The 13,403-nt window shown below is 39.6% G+C and overlaps 2 protein-coding genes across 2 annotated transcripts in view; one reads left to right on the top strand and one right to left on the bottom strand.

Annotated features, from left to right (window-relative positions):
* LOC308137927 (homer protein homolog 3-like) overlaps positions 1-3,751 on the top strand; it is a 48,302-nt gene extending 44,551 nt beyond the window's left edge. The window contains exon 9 of the mRNA XM_080506830.1: positions 665-3,751. Within this exon, the coding sequence (XP_080362956.1) occupies positions 665-850 (186 nt within the window). The 3' untranslated portion in view covers positions 851-3,751. The remainder of the gene's footprint in view (positions 1-664) is intronic.
* A 2,319-nt stretch (positions 3,752-6,070) lies between these two features.
* Positions 6,071-8,129, bottom strand: LOC308137419 (ubiquitin-ribosomal protein eL40 fusion protein). Its single transcript, XM_080506094.1, has 5 exons — positions 8,086-8,129; positions 7,549-7,660; positions 6,949-7,035; positions 6,572-6,674; positions 6,071-6,223 (listed from the first exon to the last, which is right to left on the bottom strand). The coding sequence occupies exons 2-5, from the start codon at positions 7,649-7,651 to the stop codon at positions 6,130-6,132; spliced, it is 387 nt and encodes a 128-aa protein (XP_080362220.1). The 5' UTR covers positions 7,652-7,660; positions 8,086-8,129; the 3' UTR covers positions 6,071-6,129.
* Between the last annotated feature and the right edge of the window lie 5,274 nt (positions 8,130-13,403).

Here is a 13,403-nt window from a genome sequence, read left to right as displayed (position 1 = left end):
TGGATCCTCCAAAGTTAATTTAAACACGTCTCCCTTCTGAATATCTTTTATCCTGCCGTTTGCCCAAAATCAGAAACAGAATAATGCTATGCAGAAAGAGCACGTAGGCACACAGTAGCCTGAATTAACTCTCTGAACTTCCATTGCAAATATGAACGTTTGTGGTAAATTTCCTGATTTTGCTTGCTTTGAGTTGAGTTGAGAAAAGAATGGATGAAGAGAAGCGACTGGTGATTGGCCTCCTACAATGTTCAATATTTATGAACATATCATCCAGTGTATTCTTGACAATAGATCAGTGGGTCGTTTGCAGGATTCCTCTGCACTGTAGTTCACAAAAAAAAAAAATTTCAGTTGCTTAAGTAATTACTCCGAACACAGACAAATATATACCATTTTAAATTTGGATAGCCTTGCGCACCAGGCATTTTGCAAACACACTCACCCATCTTTATCAGATTTATCCAACATCCTGAACAGTGAGCCACTCCATCACTGCATAAACAAACAGAGGAAAACTTTAAACTAACAGTCCTGTCTTTCTGATGCGAAGAAGAAAACCCATATAGAAACAGGAAATTAAAGCTGAGGCCATGGAATTAGACCCAAATGGTAAAAATGACAGATACGAGCGTTTTAATAATTGATTCTCATTCATCTGCAGGATGTGGAGAGACGGAACGCTGAGCTGGAGGATCGGATTCAGAGTGCTGAAAAGACGCTGGCCTCCAACCGGGAGGAGCAGGCTCAGGCGGAGAGTGAGGTCCGGCATGTCATTGAAGCTCTCGACGACAAAATCTCCGACCTGAACGACCTGAGAGTGAGCCTGGCCAAACTGGTGGATAAGTAGCCACGGCCAGTGTCGGCGTGCATCTCCATGGCCCGAACTCATTTTCTCCATGTCGCTTTGGTTTGTGTTTGTCCTGCTGTAACAGCCATTCTGATGTCAAAGTAACATGGAAGAGGAAACTCCGGAGTTTATTTTCATGTGAAGCTTTATTTTCACTGAATCAGGGGAGACTTTATTATCATACCAACCGCATGCTTACTCGAAAGTCAGATGAATACCCAAAAGAGGCTTAATGCAAGGAACTTCAGAAGGCATTGGAGTGATTTTTTTTTTTTTTTAGATGTGGCCAAGTGTCAGACAAGCATGTCAGACTTGTAAGCTGAAGGTTGTGAGTTTGATCCCCGGTCTTTCCACTATGTTTGTTTCTTTGAGCAAGGCACTTTTACCCGACTTTGCTCCAGTCAACTCAGCTGTATCAATGAGTACCGAGATGGACCAGTGTCCCATCCAGGGGGAGTTTTTAACTCTCACACGCTAAGCACGACAGAAACTGGAGATAAGCGACGGCCCCATGAGACCTCGTAGATTTCTTTTCTTTTCTTCTTTTTTTTTCACCATATAATTCCACCATTTTGGTTGATTTGTTCTAGAGTCTTCCCTCTTTGAAGCCAGAGCAATTGTGAGAGGCCCAGACAAAAAATAAGTAGAAGCCACCAGCCTTTAATGTTTCAGTAATCATGCAGATTTCCCAACAAATAAAAAATTCAACACTTTAAAGTAATGCTGCAGTTTAGCTAATGTAGATCTATCCAATGGTTCTGAAAGGGCGAGTTAGTTTACTATATAGTTTAGTTTTTCTGTGAAGCTTGAGATCTCAACCACTCAAACTTGTCTGCCCACAGACTTTAAATCTGCAGCAAAGGAAGACACATTTATTGATCTGTGTTGAGAAGAGCTGCAGAAACGTTACATCAACCAATCAGAGCAAGAGTTTGTTTCAATATAATATCTTTAATTGATACAGCAGCAACAGTAAATCAGTGCTTCTTCTTCTTTTTTTTCCAGCGCCATGTCTATTAAAATAAAAAGCCAGAAGAATCCATGTGAAAGCATTCTTGAAGGAATAAAACTTTCAAATTGTAGTTTTTGGAGGACTTATTCCATCATGATCATAAAACATCAAGCTCCTACTCTGTGTGATTCTTTCTTAACACTATGGAGATGCACCCATTGGGGGAAAGATCAGGTTAAGGACATATGCAGACAAAGACTCTGAGTAAAGTCAGCTCCAGTTCACCACCGTCACCTGGACTGGCTTCACTCCTGTCAGAACACAAAACCAACTCAGAGATGCAACAACCTGCTCCCATTCTGTCGTCAGAGAGTTCCCAGTCTCCTGTCATCTCTGTTTGGGCCTTCGGAGGACCAGCATTTCTCACCACTTATTCTATTATTCATGTTCATCGATATGTTATTCACAGGCAGGATGGGAAATCAGCAATGCTTTTCAGCCACAAATGTGGCAAATTCCAGGCTGCAGTTGTTGAGTCCCCCCCCCCCCCCCCCATTACGTCTGACATGCAGGAGAATCAGCAGTGGAGGGAAAAGACTTAACATGTGTCCATGGTTTGTGAATGGAGCCACTGCTTTCCCATCCCGTTGCTGCTGAGCTGAACCTGAGATTACACTTAATAATGTTTGTGCCAAGTTTGCTTTTGTTTACATTTTGTCATTGTTCACAGACACACACACACACACACGCACACACAAATCTAGCTCAATGTTATGCGATCCTTTTTTGGTTAAAATAGTGGAACTGAGAAAATAAAGGCTCAGCAGAGCTGCAGCTCATAGATCACAATAAGAGCACCGCATGAACTCTGCAGAGGCCCCTAGCTACGTGTGTGTGTGTGTGTGTGTGTGTGTGTGTGTGTGTGTGTGTGTGTGTGTGTGTGTGTGTGTGTGTGTGTGTGTGTGTGTGTGTGTGTGTGTGTGTGTGTGTGTGTGTGTGTGTGTGTGTGTGTGTGTGTGTGTGTGTGTGTCTCTGCGTGCGAGAACTTTTCTAGTTAAAAAGCACAAATAAGGTAGTTTTAGTAAATTGGTACATAATTGACTTGTTTGTCTGCATTGTATGTAGATTTTTAATGCACAATATCTATTCAGCTTTGCTTCACGCCCCTGATGAGTTATTGATTTGTTCATATGACAGTAATATAGGTACAAGTAAGGTGCAGGTCTTTGCAGGTGATGATGCAGTCGCTACCAGAATTGTGATGACATGTCAAAATGTGAAATATTGTCATGTAATAAACTGCAGTATAATATAATGGCACTCCATTTATTGCCTTGTAGGGTTATAACATGTTTAGCTAGTTGTGTTTACATTATAAACATCATAAAACAGCACAAAAAGTAAGGTTTGTGTTTGGTTATTTTCTTGTATTTGTTTTTTTTTTGTTGTTGCAAAAATGCTTCTTGGCAATACTTTCAAATGGTTGGAAATGTTTATTTCACTTTGAAATGGTGTGACATTTGTAAGGGATATGCATTTGTGGGATGAGCAGAGCTGAGCATGTGGACATCCATTAAAATGTTTTTTTAATGAATGTTTTCTAATTATTCCCGGCTTATTCTGTAAGTGAATAGTGTGTTGTTGTTGTCACAGTGGCTTGTATACACTCTGAGGAATGAATAAATAAAAACAGTTTGAGTAAATGTATTAACTTAACCAACAAGAACCTCGGTAGTGTGTGGAAGAACCATATGCAGCCACATGAGCTTATCACAGGCTTGGGCATTGTGTGGCTTGTCAGCAGCATGTAACCATTTGGTTGTCTATGACCAACCTTCAGGAGGTCAATAAGAAATAAGATCATTATTAAACAAGGACTCTGTATGAATAATGCACTAATGCATGCAATATCAGTCTTTTGCTTATTTATTCATTTTCCTCATTGAATAAAGTTAAGCTCCTGGGCATCTTGGGTAACAGAAGCTCTTGTTACAATGCACACCAGGGGGCTCATGACGAGAAAAACAAATCCATGTAGAAAGTTGGAATTTCTACTTGTGGATAATTACATACTTCTTGCGTGGATTCAGAGCAAATTATTTGTTCGAGCAATTGTTGAGTCCAAGGACTGACACGTGATCAGTCATTAGCAGTCTAAGCACACAGAGAAATTCAAGATTTACAGAAAGGACTTATCAAAAGAAACTACTTTCTAATAAGATTATGTTGAGCAAAACTGAAGTGAACTGGAGGACTGTCAGTTGGAGTCTGTTAAGTAGCCCCTCTGCAGAGTAAATTGCCCACCCCTGACCTCACTTCCTCACACTGCTGGAGGAAAATGTCCAGTTGTTCACCCAGCACTACTTGCACTTGCAGTTCTACTGCTCATCCCACGATTGCATGTTTCTCATAGATGTTTTAGGTTTTCAAAGGGAAATAGGTTGGTTTTCCAATGGAAATGAAACGACCAGACAAACTGTTCCAATGAACTTACACACTGTTTCTACTTAGCTAAGTTGAGGTTCAGGCTACCGTCTTTTGAGATTTTAATGTGGGCAACCCAAATAATTACCCAAGCAACTGTAACTATATAGTAATGACAATATTGATAGTTGCCAAAACTCAGCATAAAGATTTTACAGTCATCATGCTGCCTGGTGGCTGTGACGGCCGCAGACGAGTATCACTGAGTTGAGCAATAAACTGTCTCGCATTGATGCCTGTTAATAGCGCAAGTGGTGTGTAGATAACAAAATCTCTGCAAAGCCTGCTGCTTTTGACATTTTTACTCATGGTTTCATGAGTTTACAACAGATCAACATTTACTGACCATGGAGAAAACAGAGATGCTTCTCTGCACCAGCTTCACATGGATGAGATCAGGAACACTGTGCTTCACAGTCTTATTCCGGTGTTATGACTGCACAACGACATTGTGAGTGTGGGAGGCTCCAGCAAAGCCACTTTTTTTTTTTCCTTTTCAAGATTGATTTGTTGTGCTCAAATGTGTCACATTACAAACTGAAGGCACACAATGTGTTGTGACTGTATGAAGAATGTGAATTTAGTTCAGTATTGTTGTGCAGCAAAACCACATTAAAAGAAACACACCTCTCATTTCGTAATACTTGTACACGTTTCAGTTATATATATTACTTTTTGTCTTAATTTGTTTTAGAGCATATTTGTGGAAAGTCATACATTTTGATTAAATGTTTTATTTTCCTATTCAGACTATCCTGAATAAACTTAAATTTTTCTATATTAAAGAAACACATCTGAATTAAGCGAGAGTAGTTTTGTACTGAGACTGAAGGGCCTCAGGACATTTTATTAACCATTGAAAATTTTCTGTCTGGCTGAAAACATAACTGGAATAAATACTGGTGTAGGATGTCACTTTTTTTTATGTCATTTTGTCAATTATATCTCCTCATTCATCAGCATCCAAAACATTTGACCCTTCAGTACTATTCAAAATACCTCAGAATACTTGGGTTTGTTTTGGGTGGTTTCAGTGAAGTAGAAATAGAAATACAGAGTAAATGTTGAATGGTATTTCTGAAGAGTTCTTCAATCAGGGGAGAGCAGCTGCTTGTGTGGGATTTGACAATGTGAGATGAGTCACTTATATTTGTATAGAATTGTTTGAAACAATAAAACTCACTCAAAGACACTGTTTGGTTCTTGTCTGACAAGAAGGTGAGATACTATGGGCTATGTTGCATCATTCCACCATAGAATATATTTGTTAGTTATTCCATTAAAAATGTTTTAATTTGAATACCGATAGTCAACTGCTCACAGCTGATGGGGAAAATGCAGCGGTAAAGCAGGCGGTCCAAAGTCCAAGTACCAAATGTTCTTTGATCAACCATTAATATAAAAAATTAAATTGGGACCGGATTTCAATATACCTCAAATGTTTTAAAAAAAACTATATATACACACATAAACATCACCTGTCAGTTTAACCAACTTGCTGTGAAGTGAAAGAAAATCAAACCACCAAAATTTATTCTATTTTGGATTTCAGCTTATTTTCATTAATGATAGGTTTGTCGTGTCATGTTGTACAACTTATGAGGCAGAAGTCCTTTGTTACCTGATGCCAGTTTTTCATCTCGATTTAGCAACATGTTTCAAATGGCAACAAAAAAGATGTCTTTTAGGAGCTACAAGAGCCACCGATTAAGACATTCCCCACAAAAATAAATACCCAGTTCATCCTAAATGTGTTAAAAACAAAGAAAAAAAGAAGACAAGCATGTTTTTCTTACATTTATTTTAACACAACGTGACACCAAGTGTCGCTCAGCTAAAATGTTTACTTCAGCTTCTTCTTGGGGCGGAGGTTATTGGTGTGTCCACACTTCTTCTTGCGGCAGTTGACTGCACGTGGGTGCAGACGGGCATAGCACCTGTAAAACAAGCATTTCATTAGAAAAGTTAAATAAGTGTCAAGAAACCAGATATTAAAACAAAGCTCAGAAACTGATTTAAAGAGCCAATTAATTCAATCTTGAATTAAGTTTTTTTTTGTTTGAAGGAGATAAATTTACAAAAGAGTAATGAAAACTATTTAATAAAATTCACATCCAGGCTTGAAATGTGACCTTGACCATAATCCTGCTTAACCAAACATTCAAGTCTGATACCCATGCAGTTATTTTCTTGGCACTACCCCCAGTGAGGCATCAATATGTGGTCTTAATTTCACATCACCATCACAGCTAAATCAAACCAACTGTCTATGTGAATGGACATACTTGCGGCAGATCATCTTGTCGCAGTTGTACTTCTGGGCCAGCTGCCTGAGAGAAGGCTCAATGATGCCACCACGCAGGCGCAGCACCAGATGAAGAGTGGACTCTGTGGGAAGACCGAATATCTCATTGTCACTACAGTCAGCACATCCACACTTAATACACCATAAATCTGTAGGTCAACTTTTTATTTCTACCTTAAAACAATGAAGCTACTACTACACTTGAATAGCAAAACAAGAAAATACTGTTGAATGCACAATTGTTCCTTTGCTTAAAACTTTCAAAAGGAAAGATTTGAGAAGTACTTCTACATGTGCAGATGCCAATCCTTTGATAAAATGACAAACAGTAAATTTGACTCCATGACATCTATTTACCTTTCTGGATGTTGTAGTCGGACAGGGTGCGTCCATCTTCCAGCTGTTTGCCAGCAAAGATCAGACGCTGCTGATCAGGAGGAATTCCTGCAAGCAAAAAGGCAGTAAATCAAAACAAATCACACTCTACAAAATGTCCCCCATCTCTTTTGATACACTGCTCCACCAAAACTAAAACATGCAACTACTACATTAAGGATCCAGACAGAACAAGTTGTGCAACTGCGGTGACAACTTGGCAGATATCCAGAATTTGCAAATGGATTGTTTTATACCAAACAAGAAAACGTTTCTGCAAAAAAAAACACAAAAAAAAAACCAGTTGACTGAAATTAATCCAGGATTAAACAGCACATACAGGTAGAACAAGTAAAAACAACTAAATGGCGAGGTACTGGGGATGAACTTTTAAAATCATAGCCCAAGGGGCCAGATATTCTCGTTCACGTTTAATGCTGCCTCTTTCAATAAACTACTGTATTACGAAATGTTGACATGACAATCACAATCAAGGTTTTCACAATTAAACTATATGAACTCGTGGCTGGGTTTTTGGTGAACTCTCGTCTGTCACACCAACTAACACATTAAACAGCTTACCTTCCTTATCCTGGATCTTGGCCTTGACATTTTCGATGGTGTCGCTGGGTTCAACCTCGAGGGTGATGGTCTTCCCCGTCAAAGTCTTCACAAAAATCTGCATCTTTGCGGGCTGAGGAGAAAAACTGGCGTTAGCTTCAAGCAGTTAGCTCGCCGGTTGGCCACACAACATACGAGCTCACCGCTAACTGGAAACGCCAGACCAAACAAATAAAATGCAAGTTTAACAGTGGTATGGGCAGTTTCTTAATTATTATGTAAAGCGTTTTGGTGGTAAATCACACTTTATCTTCAGAATAACTTCAGAGCGGATGACGCTAAAATAGAGGGCTCGGCGCGGGGCCTGGTCACATTGCGTGTCTTTAACGAGGCGTCACTCCATATTAAAACAGTTTTAACTGCAAGTTAACTCGGGCACCAGCACACGACTGAAACAAAGTGTGAATATACAACCAAAACGCAATAGTTTCGATCACATTCAGCAGCTCAGGATAAATAAATAAATTAGTTGGTGGTCAGGACGGAACGTGTACCCACCGTGCTGCTCGCTGAGCCTCACAGAAAAGAGACCGGAACACGATGACGCGGCCCGACGTCACTTCCAGTCCGCCTGTCCGTAGATATATTATGTCCATTAAATGGCAAACTCCCCACCTCCAAAAATAAAAAAAGAACGAAAAAAAATAACTACCATACAGATGCATTAAAAAAAAAAAAAACAACCAAAAAAACCCTCTCTTTATCAAACCTCGAAAAATCCCCCAAAACACCAACTGTGAACTAATATAGACCATAAAAGTGATTGGAATTGGAATTTTGCTCTCTTTTCATTGAAATATGGCTAAGCATCTAATTAAGAGATTGATTGACAGTTTAGTGAGTCGCATTTCCAGTTTAGAGGAGCGCCTATAATGATCACGTGATCGCGGATGATTCATAATAATCGTTGACTGACACCTGCTGCTGAAGCGAGGGTAGTGCAGCTTCATCTGTAAACCGATAAAGAAACGACAGGATGGCACACAGTGTACCTGTCAATTGTGTCGCACACTCAATTGTTTACAATCATGCCTCAAAACGTGATTAATTTCTCAGCATGTCCAATGAGGAAAATATTTTATATCTCTGATTTGATCGCTTGTATTGCTTCATAAAATATAGTGAATTGACTTGTTTCTGAATGACACCATATAAATAAATTTGTCTTGCTTTGAAATATCATCCATATACAGTGCATGACACCTTGCGACAAAGAAATGGTTTTGTGTCTTCATTCCTCTCCCTTAATTTGAGCTGGTAACAGGACACCATGTATTCGTATTTCTGGGGGAAGCAGCAACAATGTAGTTCCCTCCAGCCATAGACACAGGGTTTATTTCGGTTACAGACTGACCTTGTCAATAGCAGGTATTTGACAAAGCTTACTTGTATAAGTGATTTCTCTTTACCTTTTTCAGAATAACAAAGTGTAAAAAAAAAATACAATGTTCATACACAGGCGATACACAATGCAATTCATGATTTTAAAGGAGAAAAATATATTACATGGAGTAATTTGTGTAGTACTTAACTTTACTAGTTGCAGTAATGTGTAATTTGTTACTTTCATCCCTGGGTGGGGGTTTTGCACCATGCCAGCAGGGAGCATTAATTAATAATTTCACGCAAACGCCTTGTCATTGTCATTAGATCTACCGTGGAAATTCCGAATGCAGTTACTGTGTCAACATCATCATGTGCCGCCTCTCAGAGGTCACCATGGTGACACACTGTAACATTCAGCAGCAGCTCGAGAAGTTGATGGAGTTTTTAACTGAAGACGCAACATGGAAAGGCCACAGGTGTTGTCCAGTACGACTGCAGCCCATCATTTGGGAGAAGAACTTCAGCTTTCCAGGCAAATCCCATTTCTGGATTAAAGCAATCAGGATGCACACTCAACCTGTTTCCAGGAGGATGAATCACGTTTTCATCAGGAGGAGGTAAAACTTGCACAGGTGGTACCACAAGGTACTCCAGGTACCTCAAGGAGTATCTGATGATCAGAGGCCATGATATCCTACCAGAGACATCCATTGCCACTCATCACTCCAAACTCCAGTAGGTCTATGTATCAAACCAATTTCAAGATGCAAACAGATCCTCGAGAAATTTCTTCCCTCACTACCTACTCCAAGGATTTCCTACTGCATCCCCTCCCGCCCTGCCTTGCCTCTATGCGGCCATCAGTGGCCATGAAGGTAATCCACAAAGATGAAAAGATTCCAGAAAGCACTACTAAAGTGACATTTATCTCTCATCAGACCTGCGCTCCAGTAAAATGCAAGGTTAAACATCTAGGTGAGTGACTTTTCATTCAAATTCACTTGTGTGGTTTATAACAAAATTGAAAAATCATCTCTGGATTCACATTTGAATGTTTACTGTTCAAAGTTCTTTGCATGTTTTGAAAAACAGTGGAAAAGATCTGTGTGAGGACTCACATAGAGCCAGTGCCAAAACTGAACAGTTCCTTATTCATCTCCAGAAGAAGGTTTTCCCACATTGAAAGGGGACAGACGTCATGACAGGTTCCTCTCCCATCACAACAACACTTTTCAGGGAGCTTGGACCAAAGCAGCTCAACCTGTGAAGAAGGTAAATCACCTTCAGTTGTTTCTGTAGGTCATGAGCATTAAGATTTTAATAAGAGCTGCTGTTAAGCACAAAATAGCTGTGAAAGTTGTATACTGTGGAGGGAAACTACTCCCATTAATTTGCATTTCATAGTAAAAAGAAGCACTTAAACATTGAACGTTTAATTCATGAATTTTGACAAGGGCTGAGGCTCATGGCAACAACAAACTGCTCAAACTCAGAGATACTGTGACTCAATACTACCACCCAGAGCAAAAATATAGAAATACATGAATCCCATAACCGATAGTGTGACATTAGTGCTGAATGCAACTTCACTCTGATGGGGAGGGTTGATTTGAGAGAGGAATTCGGTGTATAACTTTTCCCAATTTAAAGCTGTGAATGAAAATACGACTCTCATACTGGAGAGATCCAGACCAGAATTAACAACAGTCACTAATACAAGGGGTGCCAGTGGAAACTGTGCTGCTGTAGGCCAAAACAAGAGAAGAGGAAGAGGAGTCAGAAGTCAGCACGAGAAGAGGAAGGATATAAAAGGAGGTGAGAGTAAAGCCGCTTTCTGAAGCTGAAATGGTAAAGGAAGCAAGCTGCAAGACATTACAGGGGCAGGGGAGGACAATGTGCTGTGTTTACAGGGCATCGGGGAGAAGGGAAGTGAGGCTCAGAACATTGGATGTGTTTACAGGCTGTTCTGCCATGGAACAGACAGCAAAGGAAATGGGCTCAGGACTGTCAAGTAAGGTGAAGGAGTCAAGAGTGCTTTAGAAGCAAAGAGAATTTTAGATTGTTGTGAATGTGGCCTGTGCATACGCTCCAACGATTGGCGAGGAGAAAGTAGAGAGATAAAAGTTATTTATTAAGCTGAGTGGCACAAAAACAAGTGTGCTGAAGTGCATAAATGTTTAGTTGAGATGGTTTTAAGTTTATCTGACAGGATATGATAGAATGCAGAGAGGAGGTGTGGTGTTTCATGACGTGACCTAGGCTTTCAAACTAGATGTGGGATTACACTGAGCAGCAGGCCTTTCTTGTTTGCAGTGGTGATAGGCAGGCGAACAGATGAAGTCAGGATACAAGCGTCTCCATGGGTGTATTCAGATGGTATAGGAGCAGGAGTAAGGAAGTGGAAGGAGGACATGCAAGCAACTGTTGTGAGGATATATAGTAGATGTACCGGAAGAATTGTAATATAAGTGCCTTTGACGTCGATCAGAAACTCACACACGCATGCCCACACAAACACAAACACAAACACACACACACACGTGCACGGTAGATGTGACCGTGAGTTTTGCTTCAGCACTCCTCCACAGTGAATATTGGTGATCCGGTGAAGAAAATTGAAAGGGAGACGACCCATGGTGCATCATTCAGCTGGCCCACTATTTGCAGGTTTGGACTGTTTGTTATATTTGGTGTGTATTCATACAGCCTCAGTTGAATGATAAGATTGTCCATGGACAGATTATTTATGGAAAGGCATCAAACATAGACAAAAAGGTTCAAATATTACATTTCCAAATGATTAGAGTTCTGTGATGGCATTTTACATATACATTTTTCCACATTGTCTTCTGTGTCTTTTAGGTTATCTCTGGCAAAACAACCCTCAAAGATCAACCTTGGAATGATCTCCAAGGAATCCTGGTCTTCAACATCAAGAGATGCCTTCTGTCCCCATAAGCTGGGCATGTTTTGAAATATTTATATACATTGAAACATAATACAACTTTTTATCATAATGCAGTAGCCCTCTGCACATTCTTTTATATCCCATGTTTTTTTTGGACAAATTGCATGGCATATAACAATACAAATCACACAGTCCCCTGTTTAATCTACTGTAAATACCTTACATATGTATATATTTCCCCCTTTTGAAAGTCTCAAAATGCATTTGTTTGTGTTTTTATTTATGAAATTCAAAATATTAAATTGTTATTAATGTCCACATAATACTTTTTTTTAATCCTTTAAGATTCTATTTTTTTGTGCACTGTGAAAATACTGTGATAACTGAACCGGAAATCTTCTGTCTGTTCTAATTGCATCCTCACAGATAACAGAATGCAATGATTTGCACAACTCATAAATCAATGCTTTATGTCCAGCAGATCATGAACAACATCGCAGATGTTTTTGCCACAAGTGCTCTTACTTAGTACAACCATAGAGAAAGAGTTGTGTGGATTACAAGACCACACAGGATCATTAATGTCTGAACTGCATTTGATGATATTGATGCTGTACTATAATGCTCATTCATCACTGCTAATCTGCCGACCTTATTATTTCCCCCCCAGGAGATTCAGTTGTCCATATTAAAAAGAACCCAAATGTTAGTTATTTACCAATGGGAGATACAAACGTGGGACAAAACAAAGAAAGGATGTCAGTCACAACAAACAGAGCCTTTTTTTCTGAGGTGAGATAAAAACAAAACAAACAAAAGAAACTGCTATGTTTAGTGATTGTCGACACGATAGACTTAAAATTGTTTCAGTACAGTTTTCTGAAGTCTTTGATTTAGTTTTTCATGTTAAAATATGTTTGATCATGTTACAGCCGAACGACACCAAACATCCAGCTCTGCCCACACCCGACCTGATAACCACGAGCTGCGTACATTTCGGACCTTCCACTCTGGCAGACTTCTCAACCACAACCAAAGATCACTACTGCAAAAAGGATGGAGAACCGGCCGGACTGGTCAGACAGTTGTCAGGAAACATATTAAGAGGATCAGGTGACGGATCGGTCTTGTTATCATGTTTAACTTTAAGATACTTGGTTATATTCAGTTTTTCTTTTTTTTTTCTTTTTTTATTTATCTGTTGTGCAGAATGTGAGTCAAGTATCAGTACCACCATGGCTGACTACATCCCACTGAAAGGACTGAAAAAGACAACCTCTCAGTCTCAGCATACGGTGAGAAAAATGAAACCAAAGATCAATTAAATGCTTTGCGACACGAGTGCAAAAATATATTGATCGTTTTGTTTATTTTTCCCTGTTGAAAACAGACCAACATTAGGTTTCCTGTGGCCCAGGAACATTTTAGCACCACCTACAGTGAAGAGTACACAATTGAACCCTGGAGCATGCAGCGCCCTCGTGGCAACCATCCATTCTCTTTCATTTCTTCCCAAAGTGACTGAAAACTGACTGACATTTAACTGCTAGTTTAGTTGAGTATATCTAGAATGTCAATAGAA

The sequence above is a fragment of the Blennius ocellaris genome (genome assembly GCF_963422515.1).
Source record: "Blennius ocellaris genome assembly, chromosome: 12".
Taxonomy (NCBI): Eukaryota; Metazoa; Chordata; class Actinopteri; order Blenniiformes; family Blenniidae; genus Blennius; species Blennius ocellaris.
Note: the sequence above shows the minus strand (reverse complement) of the source record. Positions and strands in the feature narration are given on the sequence as shown.

What these genes read in the sequence shown, in the direction of transcription:
- LOC308137419 (XM_080506094.1), bottom strand. Translation starts at nt 7,651, where the DNA reads ATGCAGATTTTTGTGAAGACTTTGACGGGGAAGACCATCACCCTCGAG. An exon ending in CAAGATCCAGGATAAGGAAG is followed by an intron (nt 7,036 to 7,548) that starts GTAAGCTGTTTA and finishes TTTTGCTTGCAG; the next exon opens with GAATTCCTCCTGATCAGCAG. An exon ending in CGACTACAACATCCAGAAAG is followed by an intron (nt 6,675 to 6,948) that starts GTAAATAGATGT and finishes GTCTTCCCACAG; the next exon opens with AGTCCACTCTTCATCTGGTG.